Genomic DNA, 27,733 nt, shown 5'->3' with positions numbered 1-27,733 from the left:
ACAGATCATCCTTCGATCTTTTAACTTTATCCGGTTCAACCAATTTAAATCAATTCTAAAAACAGGTTGAAAATGGCCTTCGTCGTGAATTTGTTATTGGAAATAGTATCATATAAATAGGTGAATTTTTAAAGAATACCGTATCATTTGTTGTTTGTGCCTAGAAGCAATAGAAGATGAAATTACTTCTGGTAAATATTGCTTGTAATAATTTTATAATTTCAACGAACGTTGAAATAACATATTTTTATAAATATTCAATAAATATGTACCTTATTACTGTTAACACGTTATATTGATATTATTTTCACTTCTTCTCCATTAATTCACTTCACATTCATTAATTGTATCGAATAATGTAATTTTTTTAAAATTACTACATCTTTCACATACACCTAAATATAAATGACATTTGCTTAATAAATGTGAACATTTTTCAGACTTTAAATCGTGGGTAGATTTTTCTATTATGTACAAACTTAAATGACATAGATTTTTATTCATTTCGTCAGAACAAATTCAATATATTTATCATTTTTCCATTTACAAATCATTCCTCTTTGATCTATTTATTCAAAATTAACACACCACCTATCAATTTATTGTTGTTTTTGGTATTCATCAGTATCGATACAACTATGTCCGAACAAAAAATATGAAAATGATATGATGATACATTTTGATAATATGAATTTATTTTACAGGTACTCAGTTTTGTGGTTTTGGCCGTTGCCACTACCCCTGATGAACCTAAGAAATCAGAAAAATCGAAACGTCAGAGTTTATACTACCCTGAGACTTTAGATGGTGTCTTATCTTCTGGACTGACATCATCTGGCCTAGTATCTGGAGGTCTTTGGTCCTCATCATCCGGACTTGCCTCAACCGGAGTAATTGGACAAACACTCCCATCTACCGGATTATATGACCAATCAACTTTAAGCACAATTGGTTCAGGACTTGGTTCATCAGGATATTATGCATCTGGTTCAGGTTATGCTGCTGGAATTGGATCATATGGTCAATACCCAGTGAGCACTATTGCATCTGGATTAGGCTATTCTTCCTTAGGTTTGGGTTACGGTTCTGGTTTGAGTTATGGTTCCGGTTATGGTTTAGGATCTACTTATGGTTTGGGATCTACCTATGGTTTGGGATCAACTTATGGTCTAGGTACAGCTTATGGTTCAAGTTATTCTACCGCACCAGTTGTAACAAATCAAGAATTGGCTCGTCACACCATACACAATGTTGTGAACAAAGTTAAAGTACCAGTACCAGTACCACAACCCTACCCGGTTACAAAAACCGTTCCAGTACCAGCCCCTTACCCAGTTAAAGTTGAAAAACCAGTACCAGTTCAAGTGAGAGTAAATGTCCCAGTACCCGTTGAAAAACCATATCCCGTACATGTACCTCACCCAGTGCCATATAATGTTCATGTTAAAGTACCATACCCAGTAGAGAAGCCTTACCCAGTACAAGTAACAAGAACCGTAACTGTACCTGTTGAAAAGCCAGTTTACGTGAAAGTTCCTCAAGTTGTAAATGTACCTGTATCACAACCCTACCCTGTTCCAGTGGAAAAGAGAGTAAGAGTCAATGTTCCTCAACCAGTTGTCGTGAAGGTTCCAGAAATATATAAGGTACATCACAACATCGAAACTGTCAAGAAACCTGTCGTATTGGTTCAGCAACGCGTTTCACCACCGGTAGTTACATCTGCTTCCGGTTCAGTAGTAGGATTAGGAGAAACTGTACAAACAGGCCTTTCTTCTGGAGTAGTATCCTCTGGCCTCGTCTCTTCCGGTTTCCCTTCCTCTGATCTCCTTTCTTCTGGTGTAGTATCTACAGGTGTATCTTCAGGTCTTTCAGATTTCCAAACTGTAGGAGAATACAACGGGCTATCATCTGGAGTCGTGTCATCGGGATCTGAATTTTCGAATACCGGATATGGATACTCCAGCTCTCCACAATTCGTTTCATCTGGTGCAGTTTTCCCAAACACATTTGGAAATGTTCACAACATCGTAGCACGTAAAGCCGAAAAAAATGACGAAAAGAAACAATAAAATGTTTTTAGACTGTTGTATATAAAATGATGATATTCGATATAACATGTAAATGAAAATAAATTTGTTAATACATTTTCTGAACAAATTGGAGAATTTTTATTTTCAAAAAAGTCATGTGTTGTTGTGTGTGAATATTTGTTGTACAAAAGTAACCAACAAAACTGGAAAAAATTATTATTGATCTACTTAAATCATAAATAAGCCGCTAGATATGAAAATGAGTTGATCATTAATTTTTAGAATTTCATCGCAATTATTCAAAACAAAAACTGCGAATAACAAACGAGAACGTAAAATCATTAAGCATATAACTCTTTAAATATTTATATGTAATTCATTGTTACTCCTCAATGAATAGGACGATATTAAAAATTAAAATGCTCTGCATTCTTAAGAATTTCACATTCAGAAGCATGAGATATTTGTTATTGAAGACCTTCCATCATTATTGAATGCTTTTGAAGAATTTTTAACTCATATTCTACTTACACCTAGCTAACCCGGCGAACTTTGTTCAGCTTTAGAAGCAGAAGAAGAAAATCGAATATCTTTTTCTGGTCAGTTATTTTGGCGCATAGTTTGCACTCATCAGTGAACCAACAGATGGTTTTTCGACCCCCATATAATAGATCATCAGAAAAATATGGATTTTCTATATTCAGGGCACAAACTTTCCAAGATTGATCTAGTGATTTGTTAATGGTCACGGCGAATACAAGACGAATCGGAAATTGAAGTTCTATGAACTCAAACGACAAATTCGTTGGAATCATCGAGATCTTCGGAATGAGAACTTTTTCACCATCGAATTTTTCTTTAAGTATCGTCGCGTCAAGCGTCAATTTACTTACCACCAAATTCGTTCCATTGCACAAACTTGGTTGGTTCATCTGAAGCATGATTACTACGGAGCTAATTCTTAGTACTAAATTTTACGCTGTTAACCAAGGCACATTAAAATTAATTAGTACCTTGGATGTAAGTCTAAATACTCGTACTTCGTTAATGTCTGCCCAAAATTATGTCTTTGAGAAGGAACCATTGTATTTTTGAGTTTTTCCTTATTCTGATGTTTCGCCACGAAGCAATGAATGCAGTGGCTCTTGTTTGCGGAATTAATGATGGCAATGTAACTTTTCTAAGGCAGCACAATCCTGACAATTCTCCGGAAAACTTCACCTATTTCATAATATTCGCAAACAACGTCTATTGGTCCAGTGTGAACGCAGTTATCAGTACTGCAATCGCATCGAAACGCTGCTCGATTCGAATCAGTACTTCATAAATTTCTTCTTGAGTTTGCTCACGATTTAGCATTGCCAGTCACACCATTTCGTAGGCTGAACGTTTTCAGTGTATTTGTTAACAAATAGAATGCTACTTCTTATCAACAGTGAAAATATTGGGTAGAAGATTTTAAACGAGGCCGAATGACCTGCGAAGACCAGCATTGCAATGGTCGACCAAATGATGTGACGACTCCAGAAACGTTGAAGAAATTACATAAAGCGGAACTGGGTACTCATGGATTGACCTAGCAGATACAGTAGGCATTTCAAAAAGTACGGTACATCGCATATTAACTGAAAATTTGGACATGAGAAAGCTATGGGTTTGCACACAATTGAACAAAGACAGTGTTGTGAAGATGTTTCAATTGAGTGTTTGGCAATAGTTCACAGAATTTTTGCGCCGTTTCATAACCTTGAGTAAAACGTAGGTCCATCACTTCATACCCGAAGCAAAACAATAACCAAAACAATGGACTGAAAAGAATACAAGGACCGTTTCAACTGCAGGCAAGGTCATGGCGTTGATTTTTTTGGATGCGCGTGGGATAATTTTCATTCACTATCTTAAAAAAGGAGAAAATATAACGTTTGAGCCAAGTAATCAAAGACAAACGGTCACTTTTGGCTAAGAACAAAGTCTTGTTTCATCAAGACAAGGCACCAGTTCACACATTCGATATTGGAATGGCCAGAATTGATAAATTGAAGTTTGAATTGCTATCTCACGCACCCTATTCGCCAGATGCAGCCCCCTCGGATTATTTTCTGTTCCCAATTTGGAAAAATTTTTGAGAGCTTGACGATTCTTATTATAAAAAGGGTATCGAACTTATTGAACATTGGTAACATCCTTGTTGATCAAATACAAAAATTGGCACTGTGACAAAAATAGTTAGGCATTCCGAAAAATATCCCATTTTCAACGGCTCGTTGAACGTCTAGACCATACATAAAGGATTGTAATAGTTCTCAGAACAATCCGTGCAAACATTTGCATTGCATTGTATGAAAAATATTAAATATTTCTCATGCAATGTTTTCTGTATCAACACGCCAACATCAAATTCATATTTTATTCACCGATCATAAAATAATAAATGGTAGCGGCTATGATTAAAATAATGAGAATTCTTGTTATTTTTGAAGCAATTCAAATTAATCAACAGAACAGTTAAATCAAATATAAACAATTTGTAATGTTATAAATATATTGTTTCAATACCGTTTTTTAAGTTACTTCAGGACAGGTACTTAATATTACCCATAAATTCAAATATAATTAGAGGTACTTTTCCTCAAACACTTTGGTATGAGTTATTCAATATCAGAAGATAATTATAGTGTACTGTAAACGATTGGTAGTTAATCTTACCCTAGGTAGAATTGACGATTTCACATGAAAATATTTTATACAAAAGATGAACGAAGTAAATAGTCTGTTTCCATAGTAGATAACATATTGAAGGTATTTTTTATAGCGTTTTTCCCTATATTATGAGAATATATCCATTTCTCTACATTGATATTTTTACTTTAAATGAAGAAAAGTTAAAATAAGAAAGCTGTAAGTAAACAAAATATTCCGTTGGATCCCAATCGTTATATCCTTATATAAATACATTTGTTAATATCTAGCCAGTAATCCCCGAGAGTCAAATCTACAGAATATGGCAAATGCTCGACGAATTCGAAGCATGCATGAGATATTGCAATTGCGTTATCTTAATTCATGAGAACATCATAACGCAACATCCCTCAACGTTTTCATTTTATCGTTTCGTACAGACCTTCATAGCAACGTTTGTAGACGACATGGCAATCATAGTAATAGATATAGACTCAACTGTAGCTCCAGATAGAGTACAAAATATTCCTATTCCGATAAAACCAGTTGTCAAGTACTTAGGGTTGCATTTAGATGAAAAACATACATAGAAAACACAAACAAGAGAAAACAGTTGAATTTTAACAAAAGGTCTCATCTAAGACTCGAAAATAAATTGCTCATCATACAAATTTGGTCGTATGGAATAGAGCTATGAGGCTGCAATAAACCTACAAATAAGAAGATACTCCAAACATTCAAATTCAGTAGAGCCCCCTGGTACGTTACTAACCAAACAAATCATAACGATATGACTATCCCACTAATCAAAGATTAAAATCGATCCAATAACCACGACAATGGATTAATAAATAATCTATTCAACCAGCCACTCGCAAAGAACAGTACCGTCAATGGATGGTTCTTGATTCACTTTAGTTACATAAAACAATAGCTAATTAACATTTTACATATTAAGTAATTTGACCTATTATATCCAGCAGCCGTCCTATTAAACGTTCTAAATCCTTATGAGGATTTGGGAACAAAGCATCACAACAATAGATTCATAAAGTGATACACAACACTTATCGAGAGTCCAATGTATACCAACATTAATTTATCAAGTTTTTTTACCAATTTCGGCAGTTTGATATCTGCTTATGCTGGCAGATCCGTCTAGGGATCTGAACTTTAATTAGAAAATTGATTCCACCGTGGTTCATTTGTGTAAAACTTCTGTAAAAATAAATACCAGGTACCATCCACTGAGCTCACTCAAATTGTAGCAGTCATTCAAGCTGGTAAGTTTACCAAAAGTTCTTAGAGACTTGGAGCTCAAAAATACGATCGGATTTGAGGAAAATTCAGAGGACTTTGGAACCAGATGTCCACTTTATGTTGTCAGTTTAAGAAATTGGCTGATGTTCAGGTGCAAATGTTGTGGTGACTGTTAGTAACTAAATCACTACTGGTTCAGAATAAACCCTTGTGCCTCAACGTGTGTTTATATTGAATAGAAGCTCCTACTGTTTTAGAGGGCTTCTGAAGGAGATTTCTGGACCGTTTTGAGGAAATATTAAAACTTATCTGGGCATAGTACAGGCAATTTGACTGGCTTCAAGCCATAAAATCATCGAGCGCCGGTTGAACAACATGAAATACTATGATATATTTGCAGAACAACATCCGACTTCATATCAGTTTTCCAATACTTGAGGAGTTGGGAATTATTTTATAGAGCCAACAATGAATCCTGACCTCAATCCTATTGAGCATCTATGAGATGAAATAAAGTAATCTTCGCAATACAAGCTATTCAAGTTTTGTAGATGATTTATTGATGTTTACATCTAGCTGAGTTTGTTGTACGGTGATTTAGATCCACAAAAAGGATTTAATGTCAACATAGATTATCTTTCAATTCAATTAATATAGTAGAAAGCTGTTATTTCCAAATTTTGATGTATCCTAAACGAACACGCGGACTTGAAAAAATGAAATTGCATTTAGTATGTCCACCCTCTATGTATTTCATTTTGTGACAACGTTTTGATTTCATTACCATTTTTAGCTATGTCTATTTGAAAAGCAGCTCAATTAGAATGAAATCTCTGACAAAGTAATTCACAATATTCATAACATTGAAAAAAGAACAGATTCATTTAAATTTCTGAAAGTAGCTTGCGCGTTTCGAATCATGTCCTCGAATGCCTGCATTCAATGTGTCTACAGCAGAGACAAATAACGAAGAAAACAACTGAAGAATATAACGAAAAACTTCATGAGAAAAATGTTTGGGCTGAAAGAGAATTTTTTGTGCTGGTTTTGATTCAATGTAAAAAGCAGAATATAACTTGGAACTAATTAAGTCTTCCACGAGATGAGAAATGTCACAATTATCTTTGAAAATGAGAATTTTAAACGAGTATATCATTATATTCAGAGGCAATTACCTAACCTAACTTAACCCAACAAGGAATAAAAGTAATATTAACGAGACATTCCTAATTCCACCTCGCTTTGTAGAATGGTATCTTAAAGATTAGGAAGCGATTGTTTGTTGATTCTGAACTACTACTTTTTTTGTTTTTTTTTTTTTATAAGAAAAATGGGTTTGATAAAAATATCAGTTCAATAATTTGTAATTGGTGAATTGTGTAAGAGAACATATATAATAACTGAAGGTTTAGAGAAAAGATAGAGAAATGGACGTCGTGTTTTTGTGATCTGAAGTTTGTGTGTATAGTTTTTAGGGGGTCGAGTTTGCACAATGGAGAAAAGATGTATGATAAATGGATGCTTACACAATAATTTAGAGTCTCGGTGAGATTTTGAACATCGCTTTGAAGAAAATTACTTTGATTTTAGTAAAATTGTTCATATTCAGTGAAAAATAAACAATACTGTATTATACCCTTTTGTTTGTCAACAATAAAAATAAAATAGTCGAATAAAGTGATAATACAATCCATTAATCTCTTTATTATTCTATAATAAACATATGTTCGCATAAATTCTAACTGTATATTGTGTTGCCAGCTTTAAAGTTCATATTTAGATTTTTAATTGTTTTATATGAAAATATTTAGTTGAATAAAATCATATATACTACTAAAATTGATTTCCAATGCATTTCTATATAAGAAAAACATTCCATTTATTATTTAAATGATTTAGGAAGTCTGTAAGCGAATAGCAAATAATAAATAGCAGTTAATGTTGAATATGATTCGAAATAAATATACGTGACCTTTCCGTTATTATTTTCCATTAAATGTAACTTAAAATCTCTAAATCGCAAATAGTCGTTGCGCAAACAACATTCTCATTAACAAATTTATGATATTTTCATGTCTAAAACGTAAATTAGTTGTGTTTTCTAGCCTATTTATTGCATTTTTGAACAGTCATTTATAATCAATGTCTCATGAGCTCTAATAATGGTGTGGAGGATAAAATAAGGAAGATCATAATATATTTATCGATGTCAAGAAAACCAAATAACTAATCTGGTGTGGTCATGTAGGTACAAAGAATGTCAGACAACAAAATAACTAATCAGGTTGTCTTCTGATTTGAAATTGTTTTTGGAATCAAAATAGAAATCTGTTTAAACAAAAAAATTAATTTTGCCCTTGTTTTTACATCTCAAATATATAGTCAGTAGTCAATTAAATTATTTGTAGCTGTATTAAAATGTACAAAATAGAGCTGGAAATTTCAATAAATCCTTTAACATTGATAGCTTTCTTTTTTTGTGTATTTTTCCTGTTTCTAAAATTGTTTAATCTTTATAATTGAATTTATGTTTTTTTGAAATCTCGTGGTTTGTTGATGTAGTTTTATTTTACCGTATTGATGACCTTTTAACCTATTTTCTAAATACTGAGAGGTCTGCCCTATATATACAACGTCACAATCATTACAATGGTATTTGGTATATGAGATTACTTTTTTTGTTTTTTGGTGTTTTAGATTTTAATTCAGTGAAATATTTAGATAATTTATAATGTCCTTTATGACTTATACTAACATCATATTCATTGAAATAATTCGATAGTTGTTGGGAAAGTTCGTGAACATATAGTAAGGAAAAATGTTTTATATTTAGTTTCTGTTTCGTTTCTCAGTTGATTATTGTATCTGTTTATCCTTTTCTTGAATATGTGGCTCATAATTTTATTTTCGAATAATTATTTTCTTTTAATACAGTTTTTACTGACCAAAAGCTCAGTGATAATAACTTTCGCGGTAAAAAACTATTAGTAAAAAATCTTAGTGATAATAATAACACAACGTTTACACTGTAATATATCTAAAGCATTGAATTTCATTCACAATTAGATGGAATTCTCGCGTTCCACTTCCCTTTCACTGTAACATTCAACTCGACACACTCATGAAAAGTTTCAGACGAAAGTCGTGGAATTGTAACAAAATTATTTGAAATTGTGACAAACAAATTACATAATAGAATCGTGGAAACTCTGGTTGCGGTTCTGATTTTATGTTGAAAATAAGATTAAACCGTCGTGTTTTAACTGGTATCTGTGTTAGATGCTGGAACGTATTGGCATATTCATGATGACTTAATATTAGAATCATATTCTCAACAACGTGAAATATTCGTGCTTTGAAATTATAAATAGCATTCAATATTTCGTATTTGCAGTACTGTACGATGCAGGTTTGTGAAACTGAAGTTTGAGGCCCGTTCACTATGAACTCTGAGTAGGCCAAAAGCAGTTTAATTATAAGGGTGTCTCATATTTGCAAATTTTTACGTAACTTAATGTAAAGTTTTTCGTATTTATTTACACTCTTTCTATTTATGGGGTGAATAAATAAGCACCGTTTCTTACGTTCTTAATTTATTTACACACTTTACAATACACTTAACTTATAATAATTTACTTATAAATATCATTTAAATAATTTCTGCGATTACTCTTACTGATTCGATCTATTCTACGACTCAACTAAACTGCAATACTTAAACTTTTTTATCTAGCACACATAGAATTTTACTAAGTTCTGGAACAAAAAGAAACAAAAAGAAAGAAATAAATAAATACACTTTCCTAGAAATTACTTAAAAGAAATAATGTAATAAGTCGCCTTCTATAATGAAAAGTTCATCAAAGGCAATCCGCCATTTATAAATTTTTATAAAAAACAATTCGTCGAATTTCAAAATTCCATTGTAGCTAAACAAGGCCGGCCTAAGGACCCATTTCGCGAGCTGGTCCATAACAGTAATAACATTAGTCCCTAATCCTATGAAAAGTACAATTGCTTCACTTTTTTTTTAAATTATTCTTCCTTTGTTTATTAAAGACGCAGTACGTCTTTACAATAATTAGTATGGAGTGCGATAGATATTAAACTTTTGTTTTGTTAAGACATTATTGGAAAACGAAGAAGATACAGTTAATAAGCGAACAAACGTTGGCTTTATCGTTTAAATATTGGAGATTAGACGCTTAAAGGTCATTCGCGCTCAAGTTGTGAGCTTGCGTGGGATATTGAAGTTCAACGAAAGCAGTAGAAAACCAATTTAGTACTAGCACTTTCCAATTATCGGAAACTAGAGATATCATACATCGTTTTTCAAAATCATGAGGTGATATTCAAGAGAAACATTGCCCCGCTTAAAGATTGCCGTTTTGTTGGACGCATAATAACATAAAAGATGGATTTATCATAACTCAAACATGGATCAGTAGTTACACATAAGTTACACATAAGGCTATTGCCATAACCCATCGCAAAAAGAGTTTAATTCGAACGGATTGTCTTGTTTTATATCTGAGGCAATTATGAAGGGATGCAGTAGACACCTTATGCAAATCTGTGAGGCTTTATCGGAGAAATACCCGATAGTCGTACCCAAAAGCGGGTTTTCTTACAACAAAAGCTTGCACCATCAGATTATTATTACTTACAAAGATGACAAAATTTTCAATGGAGTTGAATCCAAAAGAGATGCTGAAAATACAGTGCTACTTTTTGCACTCAAGCCCAAAGAATAGTTTTATGTGTAGCAGATACTTTTGAAGCCATTGCTGAGCTTGTACAGTATTTTTTTTTTTTTCATCAAGAAGCAATGATAAATTAACAAACGAAATTGTTTTAAATCCATTATTTTGAAAATAAAAAAGTAGCTTCATGATCACAATCGAAATGTCATGAAACTTTACACATAGTCTCAAAAGTCATATGGAGTTGACAATGGCAGCGCCACCTGTTTGTGAGTCACACGCCTTATAGAGTGTTGTATAGAGTGATATAGTGTATCAATTTGATAATTATATTTCAAGTATTATTTCTATTACTATTCTATATAAATTGAAAATGTATAGTTTGAAATTTGTTTTTAAAGTCAATTAAATAGTTAAAAACACATGCTATATTCCTGAAACTTTTCTAAAGCTTAAATTGAATTTTCAATATAATTAAGGCGTTTGTTTTATCCAGCGGTAGTCTCTTTTAACCTCAACTATGTCGCTGTTTACTATTTAGTCACTTTTGAAAGTTTTGGCATGATTTGGTTTCGAAAAGTTGAGGCTTTTGGAGTATCAAAAGGTTTGAAAGTTGGAGTTAGAGCCATTTTAATTACTAAAATCGCATGGAAATTTCAATCTACTTTTTCTCAATCAAGGATTGAAAATAAATGATTCAAAGGATCGGTACGACGGTGAGAAGTTGAAAGTGCTCTTAACTGCATTCAATTCAATAGAACAGAAAATGGATGAAGATATTTAGAAGCAGATTATTGGTTAGGTTACATTGAGAATATTATTGTTAATAATATAAAATAGAAACATTGTATTTAAGTATTAATCAGTACAAAAAATCGAACAACAACAATTGAAATCGTTTGAACACATAGTAAGAATGAATGAGGACGACAAAACATTTAAGGTGATGTGGGAAACCGTAATAAACAAAAAGAAGAGAAGAATCAGACCCAGAAGAAAATGGAATTCAGAAATAGCTATGAATCTGGAAACAAAGGAAACAGATTTACGAAGATATGCTTAGTACCCTTGGTGATCAATTTCCTTCGTATGCGACCGTGAAAGATTGGACTGTAAACTTCAAAAGTGGTAAATTTTCCATTGAAGATGTTGACCGATCGGGAAGGCCAGTTTCTGTGTCAGTCGCCGAAAATGTCGATGCAGTTCATCATGATTTTATCAGACCGTTGAATTGGGCTAAAACGCGTTCATCATATAGTTTACGTCAATTTGGACATAGGAAAAATTGCTGCAAAATGGATCCCCAAATCTTTGAATGTTGACCAAAGGCGTGCAAGGGTAGAAGCATCGCGTTCGATCTGTGCTCGATTTGACTTCTTAAGCCGAATTGTTACTATGGATGAGACTTGGGTACATTTCTACGATACAAAAACAAAGCAACAATCGATGGAATGGCGAGACTCTTGTTCTCCAAGACCTAAGAAGTTTCGTGTCTAAAAATCTGCTGGAAATGTTCTTGCTCCAGTTTTTTGCGATTGCCATGGAGTAATCATGATTGATTTTTTGGATAAGGATAAAACAATATCTGGAAATTACTATTCGACATCACTGACCACTCTACCGGAAAAAAATAAAGTGAAAAGACGCGGAAAGCTATCCAAAGGTGTTTTTTTGAAGAACAATGCCCCTGCATACAAATCTCATGTTGTCCTGCAAAAAATTCTTGATTTAAAGTTTTTTTTAAAGGTCTAGAAACGTTGCAGGTTCGCTGTAATAAATGTATCCAATTAGGAGGAGAATATATTGAGTAATATTTTGACATTGAAATTTTATTTGGTTCTATGGCGGGTTAAGAATTTTTCAATATAACCTCGAATGACTACAGAATCACGTCGTGTCATGCTTCATCTGGTACTACTTCGAGCTATCAAATTCTTCTATTTGAATATCGTATAAAGATCGAACACAGTTAAGTGTTTCTACATAAGCTTGTCTCATAGCAAAGTGTTGAAAACATAGATAAGCAACAGCATACATTCAGCAGATTCAACACATTTCAGGTAGTGAATATTTATTAATTCAGTCATTTAATCAAACTCCATTTATTATGCCTCTTCTTCTTATTTCTCCGGAAAGAAATAGTTGATCTTCATGGTAGTGATGAAGAAAATGGAACAAAATTATTAAATCAGTCTTTTGTTATCGGTTATTAACAAGTGTGCAAAATTCTGAATTTATTCAATCTGAGTTGGTAAAATAGTCGAGTCCAACGTTTCCATTGAATGATATCTGATGAACTAGGCAATGATAATAATACCAATTTATGAAATTATTGTATTGTCATTGAGTTTTTCGACTTCTACTCGTTCTCTATAACCCTCTATTCCATTTCGAGTGTTGGAATCCATTTTTGCCCCTGTTTTCGATCCTTTGCTACTTCATTCATCTGCTGTATTGTTTTACCTTGTCTTCCTCCTCCAGCTCTACTTGTAGCCAAGTTTTTCTGTATTTTTCTTTCCGTCTTCTCGTATATCTTGTTGCTTCTTTCTCTTTTCTTATCAAGCTTTGTAGGATTCCTCTCTTTTTATGTGTCCATACCAATTTAAGCATCTTTTAACTATTTTATTTCCTATTGGTTGTAGATTTCTTTATCCAATTATTGTCTCTGTAACTAATATTTCTCGTTTACAGATTAGGTGTAGAGCAATTGTTTTTGGAATTAATGATTCTTTTGGTAAATTTTCAGGAATTTCAGCTAATTGAAATAAATCGCAATACGGATTGTTAATATTTAATTATCTATCATAATTTATATTGTTCTCCGAGTTATCTGTAGACTTAATACACACAATCTTGCAACAGTCTTAAAGCAGAACAAGGATAGGAGGAAAACACACCATTAGCCAGGCGTTGCGCTTCCTAGAACCATGAGAAATTATTTTAATTAGAACATTAATAAGGAGGGAGGTACAAGTGAAGGCAATAAGAGATTAATAAAGAGCCTGTGAGAGATAAATTCAAAAGTCTCATAAAATAAAAAGGTCGACAAAAAGGAACTACGAGAATAGAGGTGGTTGAGAATTTCTCAAAGGGTAATGAATCGTTTTTGAGTGTAGACTGACCTTTATTAGAATGTTAATCACAGTTGCCCTAAGAATAAATCGTTCTAGATTTAAAGACGGTTGGTGGTATTCAGAAATATATAGGATATATACAGAAATTCTGTATTCTGGAGGGAATTCAATAGCTTCTTATAAAATACATCTTATCCAACGATTAGAATTTCCTCTCACGATTTTTCACATGCAATATTAACGTGTACAGGTTGTCCCAATTTATATGTATTCTTCGAGTGAGCTATGAGCATTATTGCAAATTGAATATTATTATAGTTTTACTACGGTTATAATGGAGAAATAACTTCTCATGAATGTATTTGCGGATACTTTTTTGTTTTTTGAATAAAATTGAAAGGTTTAAAATCCCGTAAACTGAATTAGTGGGACTGAGTGACTGAAGCTTTGACTATTTTTGTGTATGTCGCAAATATGTTGTTAAGGTACTAACCAGTTAAGGTCTCATGAGTACAAACATCTCCGTGTCGTATCTAAATATGATCGTTTTATCAGACGCATTGTTACTTGCGATGCAAATTGAATTTATCTAAACAACCTGTACATGGAAAATCAGTTGATAGAAAACGAATAATCACCAGAAGTAGTCTCAAAGAGAGGTCGATTCGAGAGGATGTTTCATCGAAGCAATTTGCTGGTTTAGTTAACAGAAAACTGGTTTTCTTACAATACGACAATACAAAACCTTAAACTGCGAAATAACAACTTGGTAGTACTGAACTCCTACCACATCCAGCATTTATTCCGGACCTCGTATCGTCAGATCTTAAAAATAGGTAGCAGCCATCAATAAAATTATTAATTGTTTAGATTTTTTTATTATTGATAGCTTACTGGTTTCTATGTATGTGAACCATTTCTAAAAATTCTCGTTTTCTTGTTTTCGGTTCTCTTTAAGCAATTTATGAATTTTCACAATTGAATGTATGTTTTACTGATATTTCATGATATTTGATACAGTTTTATTGTTTAAAGTATTGATGACTCTTTAATCTATTTTGTAAATTCTGAGACGTATGTCCCTATGTTTTGAAAACTAATTTATAATCAGAAATGACCTAAAATTAAGACAATTTATCAACAAAAATTTTTAGAAAAGACTAAAAATTGAGAAATCACGAAGATTGGTATTATGAATTCCATTCTAGTTATTCTAGTTTGTTAATTCTCCAAAGGCCAACTAAAGGCATTAACGTGAATTTCATGTGAAAAATTTATTGTAGTAAGAATATAAAATAAACTGTTTAATATATTTCAACATTTAACGGGTATATATAATTGCATTGGCAAAATTTCATTGAGAATTAATATTTATATTGACATCTGAGGATACCCATTCAAAATAGGAGTGTCATCACTCCATGGAAAAGGTTAATTTGTATGTAGAAAGTCGCTTCGATATAGTATTTCGTGTTACATCGAGGTTCTTCTCAGTTTTCAGTTAAAAATGTAACAAAATAGTGAGTATTTCATATTTAATTTATATCGTATACTATTTGAGTTTTATACATGTGTCTAATTTGAGTTTCTAATAGTACTCAGCTCAGGCTGCACACATCTAGTTCCTAATTGATTTCTATTTTTAATGAATAAAAAATTTTTTTTTGTGTGAAACACGGGCTTTTGCATGAAAAATAAATTTCATTTTATTCTTTCAACACCATACACGTCGTCCCAGGTTACTTCAATTCTTTGAAAAAATAAGAATTCGTGTTGTCATCAATATGGGTATTTCTTCCTTAGAGACCAATCTCTTTCTGAGAAGCCGTTTCTTCAGTTGATTTGGAACAAAAATTACCGTTCGGGGCATTTGAGAGAGCTATTCGTAGCTGAATTATGGATTTTTGCAAAGGAATCTGCAAATTTATGCAGCTTTCATCATTGTCATATAGCTTCCAGTGGAGCAAATGTCAACTGTTGGTGTTTCAGCAGCTTTGATAAAATGATAAGGTTGCTACCCGCATGCGTCGTTTGGTGGGTTCTGTATAATTTCTTTGGTGAGAGCTTTCCAGTTCATTCTGTATTTTGCTATTTCTGGATCCTTTTTCCACGTTAAGTTTATCTGTTACAGTTATTCATCTATAGTTTTTCTATAGTTCGTATAGATTTGCCTCTTTATCTTTTTCGTGTTTTATTATAATTTATTGTTTGTTTCCGAAGTGTATGACCTTATTCTATTTGGACTAAATATTTTGAAAATAGTTTTGGTGATAAACGATTGGATTTTGTGGAACATATTATTATTGTATCTCCAAGTTTAGGCCCTAGATAAAAAAATAGATTTTACATTGGTCTGAAGCAGTCTTAATACTAGTGTTCTTGAGATATATGATCAATACCTTAGTTAAAACAGTGACTTAAGTTGGCTAAATAGTCACAATTATAATACTCAATTGAAGGTAGTTAGGGAAGATTATACAACGTGCATCCCAAAAAAACATTCGCTACGACTTTATTTATTAACAAACATATTTAGGTCTTCTTTGACACAGATTCATCCCAATAAAATAATTTTTTGACTGCTGTGCAGTCTCTGTTGTTATGATGGATCCATGTTTTATCCACAGTTGTGAAATCTTTAAAAAAACTGGTCCATATTGGGATTAAATAAACCAAATACTCCCGTGAAGTGGTCGATTGTGAGTAAAAGCCGAACCTATCTTGCAGAAAGCCTGCTCATTTAAAATTGAAACCATCGAGACATGTAAGATACCTATGAGTTGCACAATCTCTGGGTTTCACACTTTCCCATCGACCAATAGCATATTGTGAATCGTTTCATGTGAAGAATCGTCAGCTGGATGTCCAAAACGTTCGGTATTTTCTGTACTTGTACAAACACAACGAAATTCAATCAACTAAGTTCTCAGATAGAGAAAGTTTGAGAGCACAAAAACATCACAAATAATAGATAAAATTTCAAAAATTTGATAAAGAATTCACGTTTTCTATATTTGATTACAAAATATATTATAGACCATCTTCATGCTTTTTTTTTATCTCTCCAAAGGTAGGAAATAAGATATCACTCAAATGCTCATCTCCATTTGAGATGTTAAGTGTTGTTGTACGTACTTTCCAGAAGGTTGATGTGATTTAATCGAAAAACAGCCACTTTGAAAATGCTAGTTAGCTTCACATTTTGTCGAAGTTATGATCAAAGCGACTTCGAGAAAATTGTGGGACGTGGCTGGTGCAGGATTTCCAGCCCGAATGTTCCTCTTAAGTTCATCCCAAAAATGCTCGATAGGACTCAAGTCCGGACTAAGCACTAGCCATAGCGGCAATTTCGACATCCCGTGATATGGACGGGCATTGTCTTGCATGAATATGAAGTGATACCTCTAAAATTTCTTTTATGTATTCGTACGCCGTTATTCCTCCCGTTCCAACGTCAGTTTCGATAAAAACCAAATTAGTTTTTGTTTCCATTAAAACTAACCTCCTCCATAAGCCACGTTTTCTTCAATGCAACCGACCTCTTCTATCGCTACCATGCAGGCAAAATCTACTTTCGTTTGAGAAGTGCCCGATTGTTAGTCAGTCCAACTAATCATAGACGAGATGCTCGGTGGGCTGGGGTCAGTTTGAGGCCAGTAGCTGGCCTTTTTGGATCAAGATTACCCGCCTTGAGTCTTCTGATTGTCCAGTCACTCCCCACGTTTCTATGATCTCTTGTTGGTCTAGTATATGACCCGATTTCTCAGAAATGTCATGAGAATGAATCGGATGTGTACTTTTTTCTCCCGAAACCACGTCTTATATGAAAATTAGCAGTCTCTTGGTAACGACGGTAAACTCTGGAAACAACAGACTGATTCATATTCAGCGCACTGGCCACTTCCCGCTGACTCTGGTCTGGATCGCTTGAGTGACTATTGTGACTATTCTCAGGTACAAGTCTTATTTGTTATAAACGTAGATGTGTATAGGTTCATGTTTAATCACTAACTGATAGTGGTGGGTTAGGTAAATAACCTTTTATAAGGGTCGTTTAGTTAACCCTAATTTGCACTATTGTAAACAAGCATAAAAAGGGTGGTTACAGATCAAAGCATATTCTTGGATTGTGATAGAAAGAAACATCACAATCTTTTATATAATTTTAAAGCTAATGCTATAAGCTTTAAGTTTATATCAAAAACGTACTTTTTTACAAAAAGAAACTACTGCTAAACTTATTCATAAATTGATGTATTCTATTAAGCGATTTTTTTTCATTTTCTGCTCTATTTAAAGGATTGATTCCTCAATTCGTACTTCCAGGACAGTTGAATAGTGTTAATTACAAAAAAAAAAACAAAAACAAAAGCATCTATATTGTCACAGATCATTTCTAAGCAAAAAATTACTGATTAATACTTAAGGAAACTGAAATGAAGGGAAATTCAACCAAATTGTTCTAAAAAGGACTTGTTGGTCTACTGTTACTGAACAACATGTCGTTCATGGTTAGAATATGAGATTTTAGAACTTCAAAAACACTATAAACTCGCTTGGACGTTCCATCGACAAAATAAATTCAATTTTCGATTAGTTGAATGTGTGAATACCGATGTAATCATGAAAAATTGTGCATTTCTTCTAAAAATCCGAGAAAAACATTTTATACATATTGTAGAGATATGTAGACTTAGATTAGCATAGGAAGAAATCTTTTTCTTATTAATGAATTCGATTTTATTCAATGTAGTTGCCTTCGAGGGCAATACAACGATTATAGTAGTCATAAAATTTTTCGATATCATTTTTTTTTCTGAGAACAAAAAAAGTCATGGGAGGCTAGATCTGGAGAATACGATAGTTGCGGAAGCTATTATAAGTCCAATTTGTACAATTGTGATATCTTGATCATACAGAATTTTCTATTTCTTCCAATAAGGCTGTTTTACCGGAACTTTGTAGTTCAAACGTTCCAATAACGTTAAATAATAGTTGCTATTCAGGATTTTTCTTTTTTAAAATATTCCCCTTCCCAAAATACCGATGGCATAACTTTGCCAGCCGATCTTCCACCATTGGAGTCAATTCATCACGTACAGTTCACACGGCTGACTGTAGATTGAACTATAGTATAAAATGATAGAGCCATGTTTCATACACTGTCATATATCGATCTAAAAATGCACTTGGATAGTTCAAAACCCTACGTGGTTCCCATTTTGATCATACCCATTTACGTATTATTATGGCGTTCTTAACATACGAAATTCCTTTCCATCTATTATTCCAAACCAACAAAAGTACCTTCAAAACTTTCAAACTATTAGTCGAATTTCTATACATATCTTTTAAAGGTTCAGGTTAACTGAAAATTATATGGGTTTAATAGTAACATGTGTTAGCTTACGACCTTTTCAGCCCCTCTGATACAAGCACAGGTTACAATTTATGAAAATATCGATCGGCAACGAATGTGTTCAAATCAGTATTTATTTAGCAGAATATTTACTATTTTGTAGCTCCTATAAGTTCAAGGTATTCAAACTTGTAACATTTTGTGTGAATTGTAATAAAGTAAAATCATCTGAATAATATTTATATAAATGCCAAACTCATAAATTGATATTCAACATACTTAACTTACAAATAATATAGATAACTTATTCATTTTATTGGGATATTAATTTTGACCCTAACCTCTACATATATTACAAATACACGATACCATAATTAATACTAATATAATACTCAAAATGGACCTAATAGCTATTCCTATGTTTTCAAATTGTTTATTGTTATTTTGAATACGTATGTTGATGACAGAAGCAATAATGTAGATTATCTGATTCATGATAAAATAAGTGATTATAAAATGTTCCGAAATCGGAATAGAAGTGATTCATTGCGAGTTTAGAAATAATGTTATGAAATCTTTAACGCCTTTAAAAAGAAGTTTTTGGTATTATATTAACATTAATAGTTCTTGAAAATACTTCGAACAAACCCTTGACAGGTATTCTTAAAAATTGGACTTTCAATATGAAGTCAGCTAATGATACCGATTATGAGGATAAGTTGTGGAATATTTTCGAAAATCACTTGCAGGATGCTAGAAATGCAAGTAGGATCAAATGAAGGGGGCTTCCAGAAACAAAAATCCAGTTTCGTAGCACTGACAACTGAAGTAATTGATTAAATTATGAAAAACTATGATGAGAACTCAAGTGATAACTAACAAAAAAGGTCTGCTAAATATCTGCCGTCGAGATCGCGTGGCAAGGCATCGAATAAACAAACTTATGCCTAAGAAAGTCTCCGAATCAAGTCGACACCTATGATGAATTAACCGTATTGGATCCTATTCTCCAAAACTGCACAGAGCGGAGAAAATCCTAGCGCTGCATTCAAGTGTTTAACATCGAACATAGAATGTCAAGACAAGTATCCAGTGCATCTACTCAAGAAGAGATTGATCAAACTAACACCAAATAATCGATTTTTATCGAAGCTCTTGTGATACTATAACTAAGAAAATACTTGAACTGAAATAGTATTGGTTTCTAATGTTCATTTTGTTTATTGAATAATCATAGAAAAGAAAGTACAGCTTATCGTATCCTATGATTTCAAACCAACCTTCAGAAAGCTCTTGGTGAAATAATTCTTTAGGCTTGTATGCAAAAAAGTGTCGCATTGCATTTCCAGCATCTTGTTTGGATTAAAATTTTCCTCACAGAAGAATTTCGCCAAGGATCAGAATAAATAATAATCAGATGGTGCAAGGTTCGGATTAAATGCTGGATGTGGTAGGAGATTAATAATAATACCAATTTCTACCATCTCATCTTGCGTAATTTTTACAGTATTGAATTTTTCACGATCTGAGAAAGTAACTAGACTCCAGTATTAAAGGGAGGCAAATATATTATATAAGATGAAATAGAATATACCCTAATGCCAGATATTATAATAGTTCGACTCTACAGAAAGCCCAATAAATTAACGACTTTTGGGTCGATCAAATTTTATATAGGTTTAGCTGGTGAAAACATTTTCTTAGATTGCGAAAACTTCTATGTGTCTTGTTGTAAGCCAACCCGTTTTCGGTTAACCAAACCTGTATATTTCTCTGATAAAACCTCATACATTCTCACTGAGTGTACAGTATATACCTCAACATTGATAGCTTAACCATCTGGAATAAACTCGAAGTACACTAAACCGTCTTAATTCCACCAGACATACAACAAGACTTTCCGCATGAATTAACATTTGTCTAACCATGGTTTACACATCTATACTGGACTTTTCCTTGAATCTCTGTTAATTCGTGTGCCACTATCTCGAGTATAGTATTTTCAGAAGGTCCGAGAAAGTTCGGTAATCGGCGATTGTTGGTACTATGTTGGTTTTTTTAGCAAAATAAATTATATGATCAATATAATTATATCAGATAACCTAAGATACAAAATCTTCAAGATCATAGAAAGAATATGGGAAACAGAAGCAATGCCGAAAGAATAGTTTGTTAGATTGATCATACTGATAATGAAGAGAGGAAATCTCAACATGTATTAGGGAATATCAAAAAAGTTTTAGACAAGAAAATACAGTAGATGATAAAACAAGTGATCGAATAAAGTTATGAGTATTATAAAGGACATGGAAAAACTAATGGGCGTAGCCAGGACTTATAACAGGAGGTGGCAAACCATGGTCATGGTCCATTATCGTTCAAAATATAAAATTTTAAGATAAAAAGAAAAGGCTAATGAAAACAAAACTTTGAGTTTTCAATTATACTTAAATTAAAGTAGTAACATTTTTCTTGAGCTTAAACTAAATTTATCCAAATCTCTCTTCACTATGTAGTTCTGATTTTCCTTCAAAAATTTTCGATGTACACCCCATTGTACTCCTGAGCCAGGTTTTCACCCTTCTTAGGGTACTGAACGATCTTTCCACAGTAGCAGAGACATCACCCAACTAATAAAATGCCATGAAAGATTCTGCATTATTTTTGAAATCTTTTGGAGCCATTCTAAGCATGCTTGAAGGATAAAGATAAGTTAAAGCAAAAGTGTATTTTCGTCAGAGAATCTAGCATTCAAAGACGAAGCTAAAGAATCAAGATAGGGAATTATTATTGACCGCTTCCAGTATTCAAGTGCAGATTGAGATGATGGATTACTTCTGTATACTTGCTTTTGAATGGCTCGTGGTGGATTTTTTTAATAAATCATAAGAAACATTTTCGACATCTTGTCAAATAATATTATTTATCAAATCTTCATAAAAGCAACCAAACGACGACAAAAACAAACAAAATATATAAAACATATAACCAAAATATATACACAGCAGAAAAATATGTATATTTTAGATTTAATTTTTTGTTTATTTAAATTATTTAATTTATTTTTTCTTTCAGGGGTGGCCAGTTGCCCCTCCCTGCCCCACGCTGGCTACGTCCATGGAAAAACTGTAAGTACCCCAAAAGTTGAGACGATTAATGAAAATGACTATGCTAAATTCCAGGGCAAGGTTAATAACAGAAAACGGACCACCTGAGGAATTTACAGTTGAAGGTTTAATAGGGTAATGTAATATCGATGGAAGTATCATTAATATATCAATACAAGTAAAAGCATATTCTGATGATTTAATTCTATTAGCAAGGGGCCGAAAGAGCCTTGAAAACACATTAAAAAAATAGTAAGAAAGGCAGGAAAAGAGATTTAAAATAAATCAGGAAAAGACAAAATATACGGAAATTGAAGGAAGGAAGTTGACAAACAAGAAACTGTAAAGATAAATGACCTCATCTTCGATGTAATCGACACCTTTAAGTACTTAGGAACAATGAAAAGCAACAAAAATGACACAAAAAATGATACATACATCGCGGAAACTGCGAGACTAACAAATGTGGAAGAAAAACAACTAAAAGCATATAATTAAGAAAATTCATGAACCAGTGGAAGTTTGAACTATGAAATGAAGAATATATCAGAAAATGAGGATATAGTAAACACAATTGAATCAAAAAGAATATAAAGGTACGACACATCAATAAAATGGAAAATCGAGAGGGTACAAGAAAAATTAAAGAATGAAAACCGAACGAAAAAACATTGGCCTGGTAGACCAAAAAATAGATGGGAAGATTGGTCAATATATGCAAAATCTGGGAGTACGTGACTGGAACAAACAGATGCAGGACAGAAAGAAATGGAGAACTATAGTCGACACTTCAAAAATATGTGATAAGCTGTAATTAAATAGGGATAAAATGGAGGCCACCTACTACTAATTCAATTCTTCAATAGAATGTGTAGATTTGTATATCCAAATTGATTGTGACTGTAAAGTAGTACATTAGTGAGTTCCATATTCAAATTGAAGATAATACTAATATGCTGGCAATACTTTTCACACATTAGTACCACACAATATTTCAAGATGAATTATTCATCAAGGTAATCTTAATATTTGAATATTAATTTTCTTATAATAATAAATAAATGTTATATTGACAGAACGTTGTATTCGGTGGTAAAATTTGAATAAATTAATTACATAACCAATGAATGCTATTATATCACCTGATTTTTAAAAATAGATGTGATGAGAAGGGAGGGAAATTATAATTTGATAAATGAATTGTATAACGATGAAATATTGAAATTTCGACAAAATCGATATTTCTCAATGTATTCGCCAAAAAGTTTATTAGTTATACTAGTCGATGTTATGGTTTGCCTGGTTTTACCATTTTCAATAATATTTCAAGCTACATATTTATATAACCGACGCCATTGTCAAGAATTTAACTCAAAAGTAATTGTAAAGAACGGGGTGATAATATGATGTGCTAAGTTTGATTCAAACACAAACAAATTTCTCACAGTTGACAACGGTCGATGGCAATACACTATTTAAATATTATTGTCAATCAAAATAAACGAGAATCTGCTGGAAACATAATAAACATAGTAATTCAAAATCGACCGTAAATGAGATGCAAGGATGTACAGTTGATTATATAGTCCTTTATCTAGGATCTTTACTGATTGCTGCTGAACAACCTTATGCAGTCCCTAGATGGTCTCAAAAAGGAGAACTTTATATCTCAACAGTTCATATAACACTTTTTTACACTTTACACTACAAGCCTTGATTGGACCAGTCCCGTCATTATGACTTTTATAGCAGATATGACTCCAGACTGATATTGATAACGACTAAATATTGTCCAACCAATTTCCACTACAACACATACTTCGTTTTGGAAAACGGTAGCTATTACCAAGAAATAACCTGCGGATTTTAAGGTGTCTAGCCCCGGCTAGACGATTTCTTCTGGAGCAGTCTACTACACGGCTTTGTTTTGGCTGGTGTTGATAGATACGCTTTCAGATTGTATGCATCATATCCCAACATAATATGAAGTGCTAAAATATCGATTGTGGCTATGTTTTTTCTATGTCTGTTTGAAAGCATTTAAACTTAAAAACATTCGCTTACCGAAAGTCCCAAAATTAACAGGATTTAACTTGTAATTTACATTAGCTCCTCCTGACTGCATTCAAATGTGACAGATCTCAACATGTTGGTCACAATTCTTGAAATATCATTTTGAACTATCTTTTTCGTCATCTCTATTGGTAAACAACTGGTTGGCATGCTCTTCAACAGTAATAATTTCATTAAAACTCTTTCAAATAAAAGAAAATTAGTCCATCTTCCCATTGCGGCAGAAACGAATTATCAACATACCAGTACAGGCAGTGGGTGACCGCTTGACGAGGATTTCTGGCATACACATTTTCGTCCTTATTCGGATTCACAGTAACCGTAAGAGATTGAGTACCATCCGGCCCTGTTCGATAAATAATATTCTAAAAAGAGAAACATTTATAATGTTATGACCAATCAAATGAAAATCATTCTGAAATAAACCTCATTGAAATGCATTGTTATCCAAAGGAAGAAAGTGATTCAAATTTTGTTTTTAATAGAATACCTTAACGTATTTTTACATCACATTTCGTTTATAAATACTAACGGATCCAACTGAAACTAATATAAGAATAACCAAAATACAAATCAATTAAATTATTAAGTTATCGCAATTTCCATAAGCTGATTATTGAGACTTGATTTTGAGGTTCACGTGGTAAAACCGGCATATCTGAATTTCAAATTTTTCGTATTTTTACTATGAAAACGAAGCTATTAATAATATTAGTTTCAATAAATCTTCATTACCATAAGCGGAGCTCAAGGATTGCGATTTTTTTTATCTAAAAGTCTTGATTACGTATTTAAAATTTTCCATTGGAGGTAGAAGCTGATTGTAACCGATATACGTTAGTGGGCCAGATAAAAATTTCCATAGCTGAGATGCTGAGGTTAATCCTGACATAATGCGCATATACATACGTTTTAAATTTGAAAATTTATCTACAACAATATATTTTTTATGATATTCAATATTCTTTAGGCTTTTTACCTTGATATTTGATCCTCTACATTGTTTGGAGCTAGACAGATTGTGAACATTTCCTTAGACTTTTCTATGCAAAAAAATCTGGTGTTGAATTCTTCAATTTCTGTTAAATATATGAAAAATATTGGCTTTAATAGTTATTTAATTATAGGGTACAAATCAATTTTGACCCAATCGATAATCAACTTCTTTCACCTCGTAAACTTTTAGTTTTGTTGTGATAACTGTTGGAAAATATAAATTTGGAATACATGAATCATCAGGAAGTTCATTTATAATTTGACCATTTTGTTCATAAAATTTCCAATGTTGTCTCTTAATTCCAAAAATCTCAGTAAGTAGTTTCTTCAATTTAATGAAGCATTGAGTTTGCGATGTGAAATGTAATCTCGAGGTGCACAAATTCTGTGACTAGACATCAAGGTACATCTTCATTTGACAAGGTAACAGCAGAAGTACGGGAGAAATAATGAGAATAGAGAAATTCCCAGAAGCAGATAACGACTCATTAGGCTTCTTAGGAGTCATTTTAAACAAAAAATGACAAAATTTTGCAACAAAATCAGTTGATCAACGAGAAGTTTGAGCAGAATTTTAATCAAAGCTAACAGGAGTTGTGGTAGCAGAGCTACATTCAAATACAGTTTCCTGCGTTATAGAAAACTGCTTGAAAATATCTTACCGCTCTTTCAGCATCACACTTAGTTGAAAATTGAATCAGTTCGATCACAAAATTGTTTGTAAGTCAACTTAAACCCACCAATAATGAACCAGTTTTACTTATATTAAAAAATCTGTCACTAAACGAATGGGAAGATTAATCAAGAAGTAGATAGACCAAGTGAAGTAACTTGGGAAAAAAATTATGGAGGAATTGAGGAAGGTGGTAAATGACAGAAGATAAGGAAAGAAATTTTATGGGCTTATATTAATAAGGTTAGTAAGATTTATGAGAAAATGAATGATGGAAACACAATTATAAAACTAAAGGGGAAATAACCAAATAAAGAAATAGGAAGCAAAGATAGAGAAGAATTGGGGAAGATTGTCAAAAGCAGAGGACAGTGAAGAAACGTTATGAACGTGTCATAGGACTAAGGATAATTGGATTAATGATAGAATGAAGACAGGAAATACCATTGAACATAAGGGAAAGACTAAGAAAGAGATGATAGACCAAATAAAAGATCGGGAGAGTAAATAAGGAATTCAGGAAGGCTACAAAAGATAGAAGAAGATATATAAACGAATATTAAGAAAAAAGTTGAATAATGAAAAAATGGAAACAGTATCAAAAAAAGAGACAGATCAAGAAAGAAGCAGTAGAGAAGCCAAATAAAGGAACTGGGGGTATATTTTTGTAGCAATTGTGGAAGATGACAGAAATACAAAACAAAGTTGAAGAAATTAATACAAGAAACACCAAAATTGTCATTCAATACACTTGGAGTGGAAAAGAGAAATTTAAATTTTAATCCTCATAAGTAGGGCGATAAAAAAATTAGTGAGAATTCAAAGAAATGGTTGCTTATTATAATTTATAGCGATGCGACGTTCTATTTAAATCTACCCCGATAAATTGAGATTACGTTAGTTCAATTTTATTATAAATTTGCTTTGACATGTGGCTAAATTAGCTTAACTCAGTATTCCTTATAAGTGTTGTAAAGCTCTCCCTTTTTTCGGGCTTTATATTAGATTTGTTTGTATGTATTTCAGAATTTCCACACTAATTAGAAGCTGACGAAAATAGAATAATTTTATGAATACATTATCTTCGCTAGCTCCATTTGGGTGGAATCAAAAAAGTTTTTAGACTAGAACTTTCGTAACCATTTTAAATATTAAAAAAATCCAAAATTTTGCACACTTGTTTAAGATTGATGACAATGCAGTAATTTTATGAAATGCTGATATTATCTTTGCTAGAATGACCAGCATGTGTCGAAATTGATGATCTTGATTTTTAGATAGTCTAATCATGAGATGAATTAAAATTATGCATACTTTTCAGCACTGATGATACTACAGAGATTTCTAAATTTTGTCCTATAGTCCTCATCAAGGTCACTAGGCTTAACTATTTTTTTGGGGGACTCGGCCGGAAAAACAGACTCTACTATATCGACGTAGAAACATTAGGAATCAACTGTCAAATAGAGGCAAGTTTATAAGGTTAATAGTAATTTCGTTTATCAGCTGTTTTTTGCTGAACAAACTTATGTAGTAGCAGTTAGCAGCATCCGATATTTCACCCGCACATCATTTAATAAATAAATTATATATTTATCCTTATATAAAGAGTTATTCTTCACTTTCCTGTTTAAGAATCTGTAGAAGAGTGTTTTTAGTCTCTTTTAAACTATAATTTAAAGATTCAAAGTCATTTTTGACTCACTAATTTTTGTGTTTATTGTCTTTATTTAATGGTTGATCAGAGACAAACGATTTTGATACTTCAACCAATAG

The 27,733-nt window shown here is 32.5% G+C and overlaps 2 protein-coding genes across 13 annotated transcripts in view; one reads left to right on the top strand and one right to left on the bottom strand.

The window, feature by feature from the left end:
* Positions 1–27,733, bottom strand: part of LOC130899969 (disks large 1 tumor suppressor protein) — a 1,257,949-nt gene that overhangs the window by 1,078,624 nt on the left and 151,592 nt on the right. The gene's annotated exons all lie outside the window — the stretch shown is intronic.
* On the top strand, positions 141–2,160 carry LOC130899974 (protein PRRC2C-like). Its single transcript, XM_057810248.1, has 2 exons — positions 141–191; positions 705–2,160. The coding sequence occupies exons 1-2, from the start codon at positions 177–179 to the stop codon at positions 2,070–2,072; spliced, it is 1,383 nt and encodes a 460-aa protein (XP_057666231.1). The 5' UTR covers positions 141–176; the 3' UTR covers positions 2,073–2,160.

Source organism: Diorhabda carinulata, chromosome 12, assembly GCF_026250575.1.
Source record: "Diorhabda carinulata isolate Delta chromosome 12, icDioCari1.1, whole genome shotgun sequence".
In the NCBI taxonomy this organism is placed as follows: Eukaryota; Metazoa; Arthropoda; class Insecta; order Coleoptera; family Chrysomelidae; genus Diorhabda; species Diorhabda carinulata.
Note: the sequence above shows the minus strand (reverse complement) of the source record. Positions and strands in the feature narration are given on the sequence as shown.